This window comes from Phaseolus vulgaris, chromosome 9 (assembly GCF_051622355.1).
Source record: "Phaseolus vulgaris cultivar YP4 chromosome 9, ASM5162235v1, whole genome shotgun sequence".
NCBI lineage: Eukaryota > Viridiplantae > Streptophyta > Magnoliopsida > Fabales > Fabaceae > Phaseolus > Phaseolus vulgaris.
In genome coordinates, this window is record NC_143506.1 from 14,281,382 (window position 1) to 14,301,961 (window position 20,580).

At 34.8% G+C, this 20,580-nt stretch overlaps 2 protein-coding genes across 2 annotated transcripts; one reads left to right on the plus strand and one right to left on the minus strand.

Annotated features, from left to right (window-relative positions):
- Positions 1 to 333: 333 nt before the first annotated feature.
- On the minus strand, positions 334 to 1,438 carry LOC137821073 (zinc finger protein ZAT10). Its single transcript, XM_068625490.2, has one exon. The coding sequence runs from the start codon at positions 1,225 to 1,227 to the stop codon at positions 496 to 498; it is 732 nt and encodes a 243-aa protein (XP_068481591.1). The 5' UTR covers positions 1,228 to 1,438; the 3' UTR covers positions 334 to 495.
- A 5,049-nt stretch (positions 1,439 to 6,487) lies between these two features.
- On the plus strand, positions 6,488 to 12,934 carry LOC137821074 (adenine phosphoribosyltransferase 1). Its single transcript, XM_068625491.2, has 7 exons — positions 6,488 to 6,837; positions 6,948 to 7,055; positions 7,135 to 7,245; positions 8,246 to 8,338; positions 8,532 to 8,681; positions 9,445 to 9,503; positions 12,695 to 12,934. The coding sequence occupies exons 1-7, from the start codon at positions 6,675 to 6,677 to the stop codon at positions 12,749 to 12,751; spliced, it is 741 nt and encodes a 246-aa protein (XP_068481592.1). The 5' UTR covers positions 6,488 to 6,674; the 3' UTR covers positions 12,752 to 12,934.
- The last annotated feature ends 7,646 nt before the right edge of the window (positions 12,935 to 20,580 follow it).

Consider the following 20,580-nt stretch of genomic DNA (forward strand, 5'->3'; position numbering starts at 1 on the left):
CACGTGTCGTCATCATCACAGCATTTAAAAGACCAAACCCAAACCCTTGTTCTTATCCCCTCTGTTCATCCCACCAAGTTGCTCCTTATATCACTGTTAACTCCCATTCTTAACCGTCCACATTAAAAATTAAAATAAAGTTTATTTTCGTAAAAGAAAATAACAAGGAATTTATATTCGTGGTCCACACCAACAGTAAAAACAGTTACACACACAAAAACCGAAAGAAACACGCGCAAGTGACCTCGACAAATTTGCCGCACCGTTCACGCGGTTCCTCGGCGTGTTCCAGATCAATAATCAATCATCTATTACAAAGTAATACGTAGGATCTGATAAAAAATAATGAATTGAATTGAATTACCACTGTAGAAGTACAATCTAAATTTTAAAGCTAGAAAATAAGGTCCAAGTACTGTATATGTACAAGATCAAATAAATAACAAATAACTTAGGAAAAAACAGTAAAAGACTGAATATTTTTGGGTAAATGGATTAGTGCTGAGGGATTTCAATCTTGGGTATAGTCAGATGGAGACGCGGCTTCTTGGAAGGATGGGGGCTGGAAACCTCTTCATCCGCGAAGAACCTCGTGGGAAAGTCCGGAAAAGCCGGGAGGTTGAGATCGAAATCGCGGTGGCTTCCAGTGTGAGTGGACCCCACACCTTCGGAGGCGGTTACGGCGCTGTTACCGCCGCCGCCTTCGTAGTGACAACGTTTGTGTCCTCCCAAGGCCTGTCCTGTCGGGAACGTTTTGTGGCATATGGAGCACTCGTGGGTTCTACCTCCGCCGTTGGAGGCAGAAGTGGTGGTCACGCTGGAGGAGGCAGGCTGATCTTCGGCGGCGCCAGCTAATTTCCGGTGGCTGGCCTTGTGTCCGCCGAGGGCTTGGTAAGAGGAGAAGGCCTTGTTGCAGACGGAGCATTTGTAGGTGAGTTTCGCGGCGGAGAGCGGCGCCGAGTTGTTGTCTGAGAGAGCAGGCTTGGAGGTGGTGGGGATGGCGGGGGCAGCGTGAGAGCCGCCGCGAGCGAGCATGATGAGACAGAGAGCCAGATACTCCTCCTCGGTGCAGGAAGGGTGTTGCAGTTGCAGTTGTTGGTCCATGCGGGCACGCTTAGAACGCTTTCGCTTGGCCCAAGGTGTGTCTAAGTAACTGAGATTGGCTTCTTCAAAGGGACTAAACGATGGGTTGGCGGTGGTGGGTGATTGAAGAGCTTCGAGAGCCATTTGAATTTGACGCGTGGTGTTGTGTGAGGGAGAAAGAGAAGTTGTTGTGGCTCTGGTTGATTCTGAGTTAGGAGGTGAAGTGTTGGAGTGGAGAATTGGGGGTGTGGGGGATTTATAAGGAGGTGAGGATTTGGGGGAAGTTGCGTGACAAGTGCTGGGAAAAGTAGGCGCAAGGAACTCCCCAACTCTCAAATAGTTACTACTATATTATAATTCAGTAGAGCACGTGTTTTACTTCAGTTACCCAAATACTTTTCTTGGTGGCCACTGGACCTATCTAAGTCGGTCAAATAAATTGTTAGTACTAACTGCGAGTTTTTTTTTTAAGTGCAAGTGAACTCATTAGAAGACAAGTTCAAGTTTCAAAAGTCAACATCCACAAAAAGTATAAAAAAACTCAAAATTTTCAAGTGAAGGGAATGTGGCTTAAATTAAATAGTTTGGTCCACAGCAGCCGGTAGGCAAGTGTAAGTAGCTAGCCACCAATGACTTTTCCGAGTCAAATCACAGGGTGCGACTTCATATTCAATAGCCGAGTAGAAAGTGAGTCATTCATGCATCATTCAGATTTCAGTGTGTGTGGTTTATGTAATGCAGATTCCATTGCAAAATTGCATTGAATGTGTGAGGAAGTGTTGAGTGTGTGGAGTAGTAGACTTGGTGTGGGATTTCACCACTATTATCTGTTCTAGTTTTTTATGTATTGGGACAAGTGGAGCACGTTTTGGTGCAGAAGAAGGTTCAAGAATATATGCATTATTCTTTGGCAATTGCGATTTCCTTTTTTTAACAAGAATGAAGCATAGGATTTGTGGCTATTCTTCTGTCCAAACCGAATCCCAATTCCTCCATTTCCATCTACACAATTCAAACGTTGTTCAGCTAACTTTACTCGGTGCTTCATTAGCTGAACACTTTAAAGCCTTTTTCACATTCCAAGACTTTTTAAAAAAAAGTAACATTTTTAAATAAATTACAAAGTATTGATAAATTGGACTTTATATTACTATTTCAATTTTTTTTTTAAATTCAAAATCATAATACAACACCTTTTTAGTATCAACAAAATTAACTTCACAAAGTGAAGCTTTAAAAAACACAATAACTTCTTCAGCTTATCCATATTTTATAATTTATTTATAATTAAAAAAAAAACTGACACCTAACAATTCCTAACTTTAAACTATAAAACCGGCTTTACAAAATGAATTGTCCCCGAATAAAAAAAAAGTTACCATGGCCAGAATAATGTTATAAAGCATGATTGTGTTAGGTTAATCGTCCATTTTATGTAAAAGTAAAAATCCATATCAATTTCAAATGTAACACAAGGTTTTCTCATTTATATTATTTTATCTGATTTTTTTTATGTAACCCAACGTGCCATAAAATTATGTGTGGGGGGTAAAGACTCGTACTTTTTAAAATATTGAATTAAATTTATATAAATATACAGGTCATTATTATTGTTTATTTATTTTAAAGTGAGTTTTTCGTTAAAAAAAATAAAAGAGTATATATATTTTTTAAATATTAAGTATTTAAGAAAATATAGATATTTTCATAGAAAAAATATAGGTGACTGGTCAAAATAATTATTATATTAATAGAAAATTTAAATTAGTATAATTGTATTAATATTATTTAAGAGAAATAATGACACTAAAATTGTAGCTTTCTCATTAAAAGGAGACTGAAAACACAGTAGATGTATATATGTTCAAAATGATGTTAAATATAAGTTTGTAGAAATTGAGAAGATGGAAGAAGATGAAAATCAAGGAAATAGAGAAAGGAGTATATATTAATTATCCACATAATAACAATTATATTGAATATAAAATTAAATTTGAATGAAATTCTGGTTAGAGATAGTAAATCCACTAGAGATTAGATAATATATAAATGTTTGTAAATATTATATTATTGAATTAAATTTAAAGTTTGGTTTTTAATATTGTATAAGAGTTATTTAAACATATTATAACGAAAAGTTATTAGATTTATATTGATTAAATATTAAAATATTTTATAATATATAAATAAATATAAATATTATATTATGAGTGAATTTTATAAAATTGAATTAAAATTAAATTTAAATTATTATAAATGTGATGATATAATTCATTGTAAACTAGAAGCCAATTAGAAGAAGTTGAATTTTGTTTGGATGAGAGTTTTGAAGTGCGTGGGAGTTAGTGGAATAGTGGGAACAGAAGAGTGATTGGGTAACAAGGAACAACAACTACTGCTTTTTTAAGTCTAAAAACTGTTGGAATGAGAAGTTGGAAAAAAGCTACGCGAAGCATCCAAATTCACACGTGCACAGTCAAACCATTTTTCCGCGGTTTCTAGATTTGCCCTACCATTCTCAACAACAAACAACGTTGGTTCACCCAAAAACGATTCATATTCATTGTACCAAGAAAGCAAACACTAACATCGGAGTAATCTATAATTTGTACGTGCTGTTCGCGTTTTTTTTTACTTCCCTACGCACAGAGAGTACTGTAATAAATTAATTCTGATTAATACCAAGTTTTATTTCTCTATATTTATTTTAAGAAAAATCACATTAAACCTTTGTAAGATTTTTGCGTCTTTTTAAAGGGGTATATTATAATTTTAAATTGTCTTTTAATTCATTATTGATAATGATATTTCGGTTGCACTATTACCATCATCCAATTGCCATGGTGAATTCTATGTTTAGACTATTCGTATCATATTCTTTAATATTTTATTATTTTTAATTAACAACATATATTTATTAGGTTGCTAATTGGAAAGGGTTAACAAGGTCTTTTTTAGTACAAATTTTGGTCTAAAGTTTTGAAATTTTTCGAGTTTATTTAAGAGTTATTAGATGCTGAATTAGTTATATTAAACATGATGTATTTGTTCTTTTTGTTGTGTTTATGATTTATATAAACGATTGATAAACTCTTATTTCCTTAAACATTTTTCACTTTATCTTTGTCTTGTGGATTAAGTAGTTACATTAGTATTTTGATCTTACTCATATGTTAGATTCCTATGAAGTATATGTAAAAGATTTTTTTTTTATATATTTGTAGAAAAAATTATTAAATAGTAATCAATTTTATACGTAAAAAATAATTATTTATTATATTAACTAAATTATATATTATTTTAAAAAATAAAAATCATTAATATTTAAAAAGATTTTTTTATTAATAAAAAAATATAAAATATTTTTTAAATTTGTATCTAAATTAGCTATTAAGATTTTAGTTATTATAAATTAGTTTTTGAAAGACTAATAAAGGCTAATTTAGAATACAAATAATTAGTAGTTAAAAAATATTGGTATAATTAGATATCAATTTAAAAACTACTATATAAATATTTATTAATAATATAAATTATTTTAAATATCAGTAATTTTTTAATTTATAAAATAGTTTATAACTTAATTAATATAGTAACTAATTATTTTAATTTTTTAAAAAAAGTTTTATTTAATATTTTTTTTAAATGGTTAAAATAATAAAGTATTTCATTTAATACAATTTTTTTCTAATAAAAGAAAAAAGTCTTTGTAATTTTTTTTAAAAACTCTCTCTCTTTCATCTCTTGAAGGATATTTTTAAGTGAGTGTGCAATTTAGCTCGTTGGATGTTGTTAATATTATCACAACTCAAGAATGATGTTTGTTCTGGAGATATATTTTTGAGTGTGTTGATAGAGACATGAAATTTCCTTTCCTTCAGATTTAGAGAGATTGTAATATTGTAACACGTCATGATTTGTTTTTCTTAGTTTTTTTCTTTATTTTAATCCAAATAAATTAATGTTTTATTTTGTAATCTTTATATCTTTTCCAAATATAATTCCAGATTTTTGTCATCCAAATCTAATTTAGATTGAGTTATCATTATATTTTACGTTATTTAATTAAAATTGCCAATTTTAATTCATTCATAAAATAAATATTTAATTATTTTAATCTCTCTACATGTTCATTTATTTTTTGCAATCGAATTGATCGACTTGCCAAAGATAAATCATAACTTGTAGCAAAGTCGAACCAGCAATAAAAAAGTCAACCTAATCCTTTTTTTAACACATGGAATATAAGTAGGAGTGTTGTGTTTATTTTTTATTTTGTGTGTTCAAATAAACAACTTTTTAGTTCATCACTCATTAGTGGAGTAGACTATATATCTTGTGACCTGCTCTTGATAAAGTGAATTAAAATTAATTAAAGTTATATATATATATTTCATTTGCATTACAGATGCAACATCAACCAAATTTATTGGAGGAAAAACATAAAAATTTCAAGATATTATTTTTTAAAATTTGAAATAAAGTGATTATTTTTTACATAATGAACACATTTTTACTCAGTTAAAATATTTAATTTTTTTTTTTACTATAACGATCTTGAAATTTATCTAATTGATTTCATTTAAATTTTAATTGTTATTATTGATTAATGTTATAATTTCAATACAATATATCGTAGGTCTAATTCTTGTTGTAACAAAATATCTTATAAAAGAGTCTACTGCAGTAACATGTGAGTCTAGTTAAAGTTGAATTAGATTATTTGAAAAAAATGCACTAAAGATTAGAAGAAAAAAAAATGGAGAATAAAATATAAATCTCAGAAAAAAATTATACAAAAATATGATAAAAAAAACAAAATTTTGAAAACAAAATATAAGAAAAGGATGAAAGAGTAAAATCTAAAAAAAAATCATAAATTTAGAGACGAGTGATGTAGAAAAGAGTTATTGAATGTTTGTTTTATTAATAAAATTTTATTGAATATGATTGATGTTTATTTAGTTAAATTTGATTTTATTGATGTTTATTTGAAAATTAGATAAATAATAATCATATATTATAATCGATGAATAATTTAATTTTTAAAAAATATGAGTAAACATGTTTTTTAATTATTTTATTTTTATCCCTTCTGATTGCTAAAAAAACATTATTTATTTATCGTTGTTTCTAATTAACACTTTATTTGCAAACTATATATAAATTTTGTTTAATTATGATTGTAATTGAATTTATTGAAAAAAACCTTAATTTAGCAACTCTATAATACTCTAATTGTGTTGACCTTTTGGTGAATTAGACTATACAATCTAAGACACTATATGAAATGATCTACAATGACACTCTTTTATTAATTAAAAACGCAACGATTAAATTTAATATTTCGCCCACCATTTTAATTTCTTCATTATTATTATTATTGGTTATTTTTATTTATTTTGGGTGATAATTATTGGGCAATTGACCCGCGTTCCAATAAAGCAGAATTTAAGAGATGGGAGTGTAGAGTGGTATTCTGAAATTCCCAGTTGGCACTTAGAAGAAAGAGATGTTTTATTTTAATTATTTTTTGTGGTTATTTTTAATTTTGTGAAAATGGAAAAGTGACAAGTGAGGAGGCAAGAAGAATGCGGGTTGTGTGTTGCTCCATTTCGTGGTCGTTTGGGTCAGCCGTCACTGCCGCTCTCCCCTCTTTCCCTTCTTCCAGATTCCCTCCGCTCCTCCCTCTTCCTCTTTCACTCCCTTCTTCCAATTTTTCACCCACCCTCAGCCGCCGCTCCACTCCTTCCGGTACGTAACTTTCAATCAATTCCCTTCTCTCTCTCTTTCTCAAATTGCTTGTTTTTGTCTTTCTTCCAGCACACAATAAAACATTCATTTGTCTTTGTTTGGTTGGGCAGGGAGACGAGTGACCAGAATGGCTCTGAAGGACGCTCAAGATCAACAAGACCCGCGCTTAGAGAGAATCTCCTCTGCAATCCGAGTGATCCCTGACTTTCCCAAGCCAGGTCTCCCTCTCTCATCCAACTGCCTCCTCCCCTTTTTCTTTAATCATTTACTTTACGTTGCATTTCTTGTCTCTCTCAGGAATTTTGTTTCAGGACATAACCACGCTGCTTCTTGATCCCAAGGCTTTCAAAGACACCATCGACCTTTTTGTTGAGAGGTACAGAGATCAAAATATCAATGTTGTTGCAGGTACTCATCACTCCTCATTTCCTCTTTTCTTGCTTTCAAATTATTTTCTTTACCCCTTTCTCACTCTGATTCTCCTTCTAATTTTGTCCTAACTCCTCAACCCGGGGTCAGGGGAGATTTCTGTAAAAACCACCTTACGGTGTATCTGAATCAACTCGTGATCTTTCATCTGCCATGTCCTTTTCTCTCTTGCAGCCAACTTATTTATCGCAAATTTGGGTTGAGGGAGGGTGTGATAGTGGGTTAAAGGGTCAGGATCTTTTCGTGTTATTAAAGAACGTGATTATGTCATGTTACGTAATGGAAACTCTTTCTATTTTCCTAAAGGCCACTTACATTGTGAGGGTCAATGCATTTTGTCTTTAAAGATGGTTGAAGAACAAAGATGTTCAGAAATTACCATTTGCTTCATTTCTAAGCAACGTGGACAGTTTTTTGGTGTGTGTACTGGAACTGTGACTCCAAATTGAGGCCAAGGAGATATAGGGCCTTGTGTCCCACGTGTGTGGCCTGTTTTAGCTCTAGACCTTTCTTTCTCTTAACATGATATTGTGATATTCTTTATTAACCTGAGTTAATCCTAATCTATGAGTTTAATACTAGGGAAATTAGAGGCTTGCTGTTATGTTCTCCAGCTTTTGATATTGCAAGAATTTATTTTTTCAGTTCTAGTCTGCAATTTGTGATGGGCGGCAGCATCGCTTCCTTGCCTGTGGGCATAAGTCAATTTGTATATTTGTTTTTATGTCTTTCAAATACCTTGTTGATAATATTTACTGGAATGATCTCTTGAACGACTAACTTCCATTAATTCATTGATTTCCATACGAATTGCCAAAGTGGGATTTTTGTTTTATTCCAACTTCAGAAGATAGTGGACGCAAACTCAGATACCAATTAGCAACTGTGTTGCTAGAAATCTGGATTTTTCAATTTCTTTTACTTATGCTCAAATAAGTGACTAATTTTTTCTGATAGCTGTATTTATGTCCCAATGCAGGTGTTGAAGCAAGAGGCTTTATATTTGGTCCACCCATTGCATTAGCTATTGGAGCAAAATTTGTCCCCATGAGGAAACCCAATAAATTGCCAGGCATTATTTTTGTACCTTTCTTTTCAAATAATTACATATAATGTTGCCATAAGTTCCTACTTAGCAGATAATTGTGGTTTGAGGTCTTTGAATCTCTGTATTGTGTATGGTCCTCAATTCTAACTTTTGCACTTGTTCACTGTGCTTATTTTTTTTAGTTTTTTGAATGGTCGTGTTTTGATTATACTTACAGGGGAGGTTATCTCAGAAGAGTACTCTTTGGAGTATGGAACAGACAAAATCGAGATGCATGTAGGGGCTGTACAACCGGGAGAACGGGCCTTAGTCATAGATGATCTTATTGCCACTGGGGGAACGTTAGATGCTGCAATTAAGCTACTAGGTAAACTTATCAATATTAATGCTTTATGAGCTAGGCCAGGAAAACCTATTATGAGTGAAAGTTGATTTTCTGCCTTCTTAAAGCTCTCATGGATCCCGAGTCCCAACCTAGTTACTCTTGTCTGGTTCATATGATGCGCCTGTTAAAAAGACCTTGTGTTTTTTGTTTAAGGATTAAAAATGTCTTTAGAATTGTGCCAATGACCAAACATGGACTTCGGACCCATTGAACCACAGAAGAGATCATCCTATCAGTGTTTCAGCATTCATGGTTTTCTTCTTTCTGTTTATTTATACATTCAGACAAATAATGCATGTATCATGTTGTTAGGATCCAAGAATTATAAAGAGAAGAAAAGAAAGGTTTTTATTGGATAGAAAGAAAAGAACAAGAAATAGGAGAGCACTCTCTCCTTCGGCTCTTCCCCTTCACAAAGAGCTAAAGCTCAATTTACAAAAATATTACACACAGTCCCTCCCCTCTCCTTCTTTCTTATTTATATCTAACTAGCAAAACAAATAACTAATTCATGACTATTCTAATTCTAACTAACTCCTCTTCTATGTGTAACCTAACACATGTGCTTTTAATGAGAAGAGAAAAGCTTGTTTCTGGGTAATGAACCTAATACCACCATTTTAAAAATGGTGTTTTCAAGTGAAGTGACTGTTTAACTTGGAAGTGTATTTTATACTATTTAATGCTTAACATAAGCATTTCAATACATTCTTAGTTGTTCTGTTTGTTACTCCCTTTATTGCAGAACGTGTTGGGGTTGATGTTGTGGAGTGTGCTTGTCTGATTGAATTACCAGAGTTGAAGGTACAACCCTAACCTATATTTATCCTCACCTTGTCTAATTGTTGGCTTGATTTATTTCTTAAATATATGGAACATGTCAACTTTAAAAATTAATTAAATAAACAAACACTGGAATCAGGATGGCTATTATCTTGTTACACTTTGCATTTTAGGATCTCAATTGACATTAGCAGAACTAAAGAATGATGGTAAAGTTGAATTATATCTTTGAAAGTTGTGTTGAGAGACATTAATCTAAAAAATTATTGTATAGGCACCGTGTGCAAAGTAATTTGCGCCCTGACCAAATGGAGAATGACTTGATTTTACATTTTCAGATTTAAGTACTAGGTAATAGGACCTGTCAAATAATTACTAGGTCCAACGTGATAATGTTTTTCTTAATAAATCTAAAATATTTGTCATTTTCTTTTTATTCTGCATATAAATTTATTGTTATTAATAAATATTGATAAATGTCATTTGAAATTTTAATTGAAGTATGATAACATGATTTTTTATTTTATTTTTTATATGTATTTAAATGCTAAAATATTATTATAAATTCATGTTTTATTTTAGTTTTTAGCATTATAGAATTATGATATTACATTTTTTAAATATTTTTATTTATATTATTTAGTTATTATATTTATTAATACTGGTTTGACCACGATTGAACAATTGAGCCTTGAACTAGTGCCTTAAATGATTCAATGACTGGTATGGTTTTAAAAATATAGGTGTTTATACAATAAAGCATGAACAAAGAAAATTCTTAATCCTAACTGATCCTAGAATCTGGGATCAAATCATTTGTCTCATTAACAATAATTGTGTCTCCTTTCTTAACATTTGGGTTTGACTCTTACTAACTTCTACAAAATTTGTTTATAAGGTGAGATTACCTTTCACTTATATATTTTAATTTGGTTATATCACTAATTGATGCAAGACTAAACCACCACCCTTAATATTGCCAGGCAACCCCAAAGAGACCGGAACTTGAGTGGGCTAGGGGTGATCACAACTAAGATGATTTTCTAACACAGTCCTTTATGCCTAGGACTTCCAACCCAGAACATGGTAGATATACAAGTGACCCAACATTGGATATAGGATAGTATCTGATGTTATCTTAATATTTGAGTTTAAGTCTAAGTCAACTCCACAGCTATCTTTTAAAGCGGGGACTGTTTTCTACTTATATATTTTAATTTGACAATATTACTAGTAAATGTGAGACTAAACCAACTCTTGAGATTGCAATTTTAAGCAACATCCAAAGAAGTCACAACTGGGGCAGGCTAGTGACTGTAATTAAAGCGACTTGGGGCATACAAGTATGCTGCATCCAACTTGTTACATACAGAAACTATTCTAGGATAGTAAGAACTAGTAGGTTGTTCCTTAGAGCCCACGAAACTTCTATATGTTTAGTCTTCTATTAGTTCATTGGTTATATAACAAGGGCCATGGGGTATATCTTACAAAGCTTCAAATTTTGAAGCAAATGCTTTGACCATAAGGGTTCAAAAGTTCTATTAGCTATTGCCCAATACTTGGACTTTATCTTGCAGCTAAATCTACCTTTTACTTTTCCTCAAGTTAAAGTTTTCAGCAACGAGGACATAGTAGCCTATTCTGGATCTTCCCAATATTCATTTGTATGTACCATGATGTTAGCATTACTCTTGTCCATATCAACGAGCCCTTGGCCAGGTAATCCTTTTATGCACCCAAGGATCTGAACAACTACATTCCAGTGTCTACGACGTGGTGAATTGAGAAAGTGACTGCCAACAGTAATAGCAAAGGAAATGTTTGGTAATCTTTTTCAGTTAATTTAATTTCCCAACTAATATATATTTGCCTAGATCATTATAGGACTCCCCCTGATTTGGTTGAAACTTCACATTTGGGTGCATAGGAATATCAACAAGCTTACAATCAAGAATTCCCGTTTCTTCCAAAATATCAATAGTGTTTCCATCTTTGATTGAGAGATATTTAAGTCCAAAGAAGTACCACAATCGACCAAGATATTGTTTGAAAATCTTTGAATTCTGAACTAGTATTTTGTCAACTCCCTGATGTTGTCTTGATCATCCGTTGCAAACATAATATTATTTACATCACCATACCTTATCTATGTTATAACTAACCATACCAAATGGTTGGATGGGGCTACTAAATTTACCAAACCAACCTCAAGGTGATTATTTTAAATCATATTAAGACCTCAGTAGCTTGCAAACAAGATTAGACTCCCTCTAAGCAACAGAGTTAGATGGTTGTTCCATGAAGATTTCCTCAAAAATTTCGTGCAAGGAATATCTAATATCTAGCTAGCTAGTACTAGGTATATTGCCTCATGTCATGTCAGCCATAAATAAGAATAAAAATCATCTTGGTAACAAGGGAGAAATTATCACCATAATCCAAATCATAAATTTGAGTATATCATTTTGCTACCAGAGCAACTAAGACAACAAGAAACGCATAATAGGTTGCAACAACACATTTAGATAAAGTGGAGTAGCGTCGTGAGAAACGTGAAGAGCAAAGTAGAAAACAAAGCACACATATTTCTTAATAATAGGTTAACTCAACCTTTAGTTGTGTCCTGTCCTTCAACATGAAAGATTTTCTTAAGCAAGTTGGTCACAATAAGTGTTCTCTAAGTCACTTTTTCAACTATACAATAGGTGGAGAACCCGAGTCTCATACCTGAAAATTAAATCCTATATGCAGTATGTGGCGCCTGCCCAAGAATCCCTTGCATTCCTTGATTCTGGAGTGAAAAGAGGCAATAAATGCAGAAATTATGTGGACTTTGTAGGTCATCGTTAGTGATCCTGCCTTGATTTAATATGTTTGATTTAAAAACAATATTACTGCAAATCGTCCTGGAGGAGGGTCATTGAAGTTATGTCAGCACTTGAATTCCTCTCTATTTATTGTTGTACATGATTTATCTAGAGCTTCTGGTCGTGCAGTGTTTATTTAGGTGTTTTCTACTTTTTATTTAGAAAGAAAGGCCGTAACTTACGGATTCTTTTGGTCTGGCTATTGTGCGAGATATATGACATTCGAAATAGTGTATTCTCCCTGGTGCTTTAAATTACACTGACTATTTTGAATACCAAATCTATGGTGTTGCGACAGAAAATTGATTGCTATAAACTATTTTTCCTTCTGCCTTATTTCAGGGGCGGGACAGGCTGGGAGACAAGCCGCTATTTGTCTTAGTTAAAGTGACGGCCTGATATTTTTCCTGCTGATTATGTTTAGTTATTGACCATTGGATCTGGCTCTTGTTAGGAGCTCTATTGATGACTTCTTAGATTTTCTTAACATATATTTTGATGGGATTTGCTGCAGAAAGCTTCGTTGTTTCTGCGATTAGTTCTGCTCTATTATTATTATCATTATTATTATTATTATTATTATTTTCTGTGTCTGTTGTTTTAAAGCTCGTAATTTATATTTATAGAATAGAGAAAACTATTAGAGTCGGTCCAGTGGTTAGAAATTTGGGTAATATGCATAGTTTTAATCTTAATATTGTAAAAAAATGTAAATTATCTTATTTTTGTGTTGGGGAATGAGAGAACTACTTGCCCTTTGCCCATTTCGCAGTGGTAGATCTTAAGATTAGGCATAGTGATGAGAATAGTCTCGCTAAGGATTGTTTAATTTTTAATAATTAAACTATATTTTTAGGGGTGGTCATAAATTAGATTTTTCAAAATTCAATCTAGATCCAATGAAATGGATTGGATTTAAAATTCATATCCAAGATCAAATTAATTTGAATTTTTTAAAATTTATTTAAAATAGATTAAATCTAAATTAAATTCACTTTATCAATTAGATTAATTCCATCTCAATTTGAACCCTAGTCGACTCAGTTCGACATGGACTTTGGCCTACTGGACTCAACCTTAGTATGAGTCAACTTGGATCTACATGGGCTCGGTACTGACTCAACCTTGACTCGGTGACTCAACTCGACATGGGTTCGAGATCATTCAACTTGACATGGGCACAACCCTTCTTAGCTTGACATGGACCTAATTTGATTTAAGTTGACATGGTCTTGGGTCGACTCGACTCAACATAGTCTTGGGTTGCCTTGCATCAACATGGGTCCGGGCTGACTTGACTTAACATGGGCCTAGGCTGACTCAGCTTGACATTGGCCCAAACCGACTTGGCTCAACATGGTCTGGTAAGGGTGGGCAAAAAATTCAAATTACAAAATCCAATCCATAATTATCCAAATCCATAATCCATTTAAATGGATTTATCTCAAATCCATAATCCATTTAATTGGATAAAGATTATATATATTGGATACATTTTTGGATTATCCAAATTGCATTTTAGGTTAGATTTTGACTTGGCCCGATCCAGGTTGAGCCAAGACAATCCGGACCCAAGTTGAGTAAAGTGGGCCAAAGTCGAGCCAAGTCGTTTTGGGCCAACGTTGAGCCGAGTCAACCCTGGGCCAAGTCGAGTTGAGTGGTCGATATTAAGTCGACCCGAGTCGGCCAGGGCCGATATCGAGCCGAGTTGGCTTAGACGTCTAGACGAGCTGAGTCTTTCGGGTCCGATAACGAGTCAAGCGAGCCTGGGTCGATATCCAAACGATCGGGGTAGGGCGGTGTCGAGCCAAGTAGGTCTGGGCCAATGTCGAGGCGAGCGGGCCTGAGCTGATGTTGAGCTAAGTGGGCCCGAGTCGATGTCGAGCCGACCAGTCCTAGATCGATGTCGAGCTGAGCAGTCTGGACCAATGTCGAGCTGAGCAGTCTGGACCGATGTCGAGCTGAGCGGGCCTGGGCCGATGTTAAGTCGCCCAGGCCGATGTAGAGTCGTTCGGGACCAGGCCGATGTCCTCCTGAGCAGGTCGGGATGATGTCGATTCGGGCACGGGTCGACGTCGAGTCGAGCAGGCCTGGGCCGATGTCGAGTCGAGCAGGCCTGGGCCGATGTTGAGTCGAGCGGCCCCGGAATGAGGTCAACCTGAGCTGGCCTGGATTGATGTCGAGTCGAGCAGGCCCTGACCGATCGGACCCGGGCGATGTCGAGCCAAGTGGGCCCAAACCGATGTTGAGTAGTGTGGGCCCGGGCTTATGTCGAGCCGTCCGGGCCTAGGTCAATGTTGAAACATTCGGGCCCGTGTCAATGTCGAGTCGAGTAGACCTAGACCGATGTCGAGTCGTCTGGTCTGGGCTCGGGCTTGTCTCAATATCGACCTTGGCCTGCTCAGCTTGACATCGACCCGGACATGCTCAGCTTGACATTGCTCTAGCCTAGTCGTCTTGTTAGTACAGGCCCGCTCGACTCGATATCAAACTCGAAAGACTCAGCTTGACATGGGCTTGGACCGACTCGATTAGACATTGGCCTAGGCCAACTCGACTAGATATCGGCCTCGGGTCGACTCAATATTGCCACTCAGCTTGACTTAGCCTAGGGTTGACTTGACTCGACTTTGGTCCGGAACGACATGGCTTGACTTTGGCCCATACCGACTGGTCCCGGGCGATGTCGTGTTGAGTGGGCCGGACACGAGGTCGAGCCAAGTGGGCCTAAACCGATGTTGAATAGTCTGCGCTCGGGCTTATGTCGAGTTGTCCAGGCCTAGGTCGATGTTGAGACGTTCGGGCCCGTGTCGATGTCGAGTCGAGCAGACTGAGACCGATGTCGAGTCGTCTGGTCTGGGCTTGGGCTTGTCTCAATATCGACCTTGGCCTGCTCGACTTGACATCAATCCGAACATGCTCGGCTCGACATTACCCTAGCCTAGTCGTCTTGATAGTACGGGCTCGCTCGACTCGATATCAAACCCAAAGCCTCAACTTGACATGGACCTGAACCGACTCGATTAGACATTGACCTAGGCCAACTCGGCTGGATATTGGCCTCAAGTCGACCAGGCCCTGCACGAGGTCGAGTTGACCGAGCCCCATCCAATGTAGAGTCGTCTGGTCCAGGGTCGATGTCGTGTCTAGCCTGGGACGAGGTCAAGCCGAGTGGGCCCGAGCAATGTTGAGTTGTCTGGGCCCGACTGATGTGGAGTCCAGTGGGCTTGGGCCGATATCTAGTAGAGAGGGTCTGGGCCAATGTTGAGAAGAGCGAGCTTGGGTCGATGTTGAGTAGAGCAGGCCGGGTCGATGTCGAGTCGAGTGGGCCCTTTCGATGTTTTGTTGACCAGGCCCTGCACGAGGTCAAGTCAAGCAGGCCCATATCGATGTTGAATCATCCGGGCCTAGGCAGATGTCGAATCGTTCGGGTCGATGTCAAGTCGAGCAGTCCCATGTCGATGTCGAGTCGAGTGGTCTCGAGCTGAGTCGAGTCGAACGAGCCCGAGCCGATGTCTAGTAGAGCGGGCCCGGGCCGATATCGAGTTGTCCGGACCTAAGACAATGTTGAGTCGAGTTGGTCCGCGTCAAGGTTGAGTCGGCTTAGGTCCAGTTCGAGCCAAGTTAGAATGTGTCCATATCAAAATGGATTTAATTTAATTGACAAAGTGAATTTAATCTAATTAATAAAGTGAATTTAATATAGATTTAATTCACTTTAAATGGATTTATAAAAATCTAAATAAATTTGATCTAGTTAAAATGGATATAAAATTTAAATTCAATCCATTTATTTGGATTTGGATTGGATCTAGATTAGGTTTTGAAAAATCCAATTCATGACCATCCCTAGCGGTTGACTCGGTTCGATGTCGGGACATATTGACTCTCTTCGACATCGACTCAACTCGGCTTGACATGGGCCTGAATCGACTTTGATCGACGTCGGCCTAGGCTGACTCGGCTCTACATCCTCTGGACTAACTTGACTCGACATCGGCCTAGACTGACTCTACTCGACATCGGCCTAGACTGACTCTACTCGACATCGGCCTGGGACAACTTGGCTTGACATCAAGTCGAGCTGACTCTCCGCGACAACGACTCGGACCAACTCGACTCGACATCACCATGAATCGACACAACTCGAAATTGGCCCGAATTGAATCGACTCAACATCGGCCTAACCCAACAATGCTCGACATGGTCTACATGGGCCATGGTCGACTCAACTTGACATGGGCCCTGATCGACTCAACTTGACATGGGCCTGGGTCAACTTAGCTCGACATGGGTTTGGGTTGACTTAGCTCTACTTTAGTCTGGGTCGACTCGGTTCGACTTGGGTGGACTTTGCTCGGCTTGGGCTCGAATTAACTTGTCTTAACCTCGGTCCGAGCCAAGTCAAAATCCAACCCAACATTTATTTTGGATAGTCCAAAAATGTATCTAATATATATCCAATTAAACGGGGACTTAAAATCCAAAAATATGGATTTGGATTTGGATTTGGATTTGGCATCCAAATGGAAATTTTTGAAACAAACATGAAGCATTTAAAATAATTCTAGAATCATTATTAAACTGATTTAAAAAATTTCCACGGAAGAGACATTCCTGTCACTCACAATAGGCCCAGACATTTGCTGTCACTCATAATAGGCTCACAGAAATTACATGCAACAATTCCACAAGTTCACAACTCAACCCATATGCTTGTGATAAAGAATAATGAAGGATCGATATCGGAGACCTCTTTAATCATTGTAGACCTCCAGATCCCTAGAAAATATCTTACAAGCACATCACATAATTTCAAACTTGTACATACACGGTTGGTACTTGGACAACCTAATCCAAAAAACCCATAAGGACTTCCTAACTTTTCCAAAGTCTACCCTGTCAAAACAACAATCAAGAATTCAAGGGAAATGATAACTACACTAAAGAAGAATTCAGGTTACCAAAAGCTAGCCACGAGAATCCAATAAAAAACAAAATCCAAACAAGTTTAGCCAGTCACGAATAAATGCACAATAAAATTCAAAAATAAAGCTTCATTGGATCACGTGCTAGAGTGTCTACATTCTACCTTACACAGTCGTATACAAACAATAACACAAATTCCAAAACAAAGGGATATTCACTCATAACACGATCGATTAGATGAATTCAAACATAAAGCTTCATTGAATCACGTGCTAGAGTGTCTACATTCTACCTCACACAGTCGTATACAAACAATAACACAAATTCCAAAACAAAGGGATATTAACTCATAACACGATCGATTAGATGAATTCAAACATAAAGCTTCATTGAATCACGTGTTAGAGTGTCTACATTCTACCTCACACGGTCGTATACAGACAATAACACAAATTCCAAAACAAAGGGATATTCACTCATAACACGATCGATTAGATGTAGCATGAAAAATATTGCAAACACCACTGCAAAGAAACAAATGACAACGGAATCCTTATATTTCGTGATCAAATCCGAAAAAATCAAATAGAGGAAATTTATTTTTCAAACACCACTGCAGAGAAACAAATGACAACGAAATTCTTATATTTCGTGATCAAATCCGAAAAAATCAAATAGAGGAAATTCTAAACACTTATGGATTTTAATCCTCAACCAATCTTTTTATTTTGATAGATCTCTATCACCAAATAAAAGAATGCATTCAAATAGATAGTCACGAATGAACACATTAGAAAATGTAAGGGTAACAAAACCTATGGTTTCAAATGATCCTGCCCATGTTTCTACATTGTCCTCACACATCCATTACATGTCTTATAGCTATAAAGAGAAAAAATTCAAGAAAACTGAAAGCACTCATACTAGAGGTGGAATTTTAGAAAATATTAGACGAATTCTTAAATTCAGAAACAAATAGAGACACTCACCAAAGCTCGACGAGATCCGGGCATTATTTGAATCCAATCATAAACAACTGTAGAAAAACAAATCTTGATATGGAAACAAGAAAATATGATACTGCTAGCTTACCATATAATGAACCCTAAACCCACAAAAGAAGATAGCAAGTTGCATATCGTTCATCGCGTGTTGTTATAAGCTGAAAAGGGATTAATGGAGACAGTTCAATCAACACCTGGATTGGGTAGAGGAATAGAATAACAATTTTACCCAGCCTCCAAAATACAATTCCTGCTCTGTGTTCTGAAAAGGGATTAATGCAAACAATTCAATCAACACCTGGATTTGGGTAGAAAAATAGAATAACAAAGAAATTAGTTTATCAAGAGTCGTTCCTTGTTTTGACTTTCACCTCCAAAACACCATTATCTTTCTCGCATAGAAATCCTGTCCAAATAGAACATGAACAAAAAATGAACGGAAAGGTATAACTAATTAAAGAAATCATGGCATAAACAACTCAACATGTATGATTCACTTAGGTGCAAACGTATAACAATGGAAACAAACTGCACATCCTCTGAACTCTTATCAATAAGAAAGAAAGTAGTTCTCGCATTGGAAAAGCCATTGACGGATGTTTTCTCCAGAGAATCTCCTACCGCAAGAATAAGAAGAAGAGGGATGTTGCTTTGTGAATTCTTGAAATTGATCTTTTAAGAGATAAGTACTCTATTATGTTCTGTTTTTTACATGGGAATCAACCTTCTTTATATATAGCAAATTGATTCGTAACGTGGTTTTATATTTTTGTTATTACACTTAATGCTCAAGTTTTAGTTTATTTATTTTTAAACGAAACACTCTATCATCTCACCAATAGTTAACACTATAAATTCTAAAATTAATTTATACAAAAAGAACTTTTAATATGAATAGGTATATGTTGTATTAAGTTCAATCGATTTTGTGTTTGATATTAAAATAATTCATTTTTATTGTAAAATAATGGTAATTTTTTAATAAGTAATAATATATAAATTTAATGTATTTTTCATCACTTCTATTATTAGCTTTTCAAAATTATACTTAAAAGTTGAAAAGATTTTTAAGTGTTGAAAACATTTTTAGTAGGCGAAAAATTTATACATATAAACAAGAAAACCTTTAAATCCATTTGTTAGTAAGTGTTTTTCCCCAAAGAGATTCAGTAGGAAAAACAATCTAAGAAGTTGACTTCTAAATTTATATATCTTTATTATATTTTCAAGAGAATAATTTTTTTTGCATAAGAAATTAATAGTTTTCATGTATTACAACTAAAAAATATATACCTAATCCAGTTATAGTTAAAATCTAATTTACTTTTAACCTTCTTTATTTTTTTTTATTTTCTTATAATTTTGCCATCAATATTAATAAAATCAATTAAAAGAATATCATCTCAACTTGGATTTTAAGTAATTATTTTGTTTGAGCTATTTTTTTTAAATAAGAAATTTCATATAAAAAAAATAATTAAAGAGTGATGTGATCTTTGATTTCTTTGTAAGTTGTGTGCTAAAAATATTTTTAATTTTTATGCGAAAATAATTCAAACACCAATTCAACCTTTATGCATGAAAAGGTAAAAACTCACATCATCACATAAAAAATCACATGCAGAATTTACTAATAATTCTTGCATTCTTCAATCCAATAAAAACACATCAATCAATCGATCGTTTATTAATTATGTCTTTATTTATGGTATTTGTTCTGCATATGTAATGTCATATACATAAAATAATTATTTTATGATTTCATTTTTATTTATTTTTCAGATTTCACTTATATATCAATAGAAATATAAAAAACAATCAATTTTTTATAAAAAAACCAAAAAAGAAATAATTTTTATGTTACGAAAAACGTAACAAACGCAGAAGCAACAATATGAAGAACAATGGAGGAAACAAACCGATAAAGAGATGAAAAAATCGACATAAATGATAAAATTAAGGAACTTTGATGAAAAAAAATCCAAAAAATTAAATTATGTTGCGAAAAAACTTAACAAACAAATTAAGAGAATCCGCAAAAAGAATAAAAACAAGCAATGTAGAAAAGAAATGATAAAGAATAACCTGTTCTTCAAAAAAGAAAAAGAAGAAATGAGAGAAATGTGAAACATAAGCATAACATATGAGAGATACGTGAGAGAGAATTTTGAAGGAAATGCAGAGAGTTAGGGTTTAAAAATCGGAAATGAAAAGAGTGGAAGGAACGTTTCAAACTGATATTTATTAGAATTGCGGTTTATGTCATAAAAAAATGTTTTGTAAAAAATGTTTTGT

Coding starts and splice junctions, on each gene's coding strand:
- LOC137821073 (XM_068625490.2), bottom strand. CDS start 1,227: ATGGCTCTCGAAGCTCTTCAATCACCCACCACCGCCAACCCATCGTTT.
- LOC137821074 (XM_068625491.2), top strand. CDS start 6,675: ATGCGGGTTGTGTGTTGCTCCATTTCGTGGTCGTTTGGGTCAGCCGTC. Junction 6,838..6,947: donor CCGCCGCTCCACTCCTTCCG/GTACGTAACTTT, acceptor TTGGTTGGGCAG/GGAGACGAGTGACCAGAATG. Junction 9,504..12,694: donor TTGAATTACCAGAGTTGAAG/GTACAACCCTAA, acceptor GCCTTATTTCAG/GGGCGGGACAGGCTGGGAGA.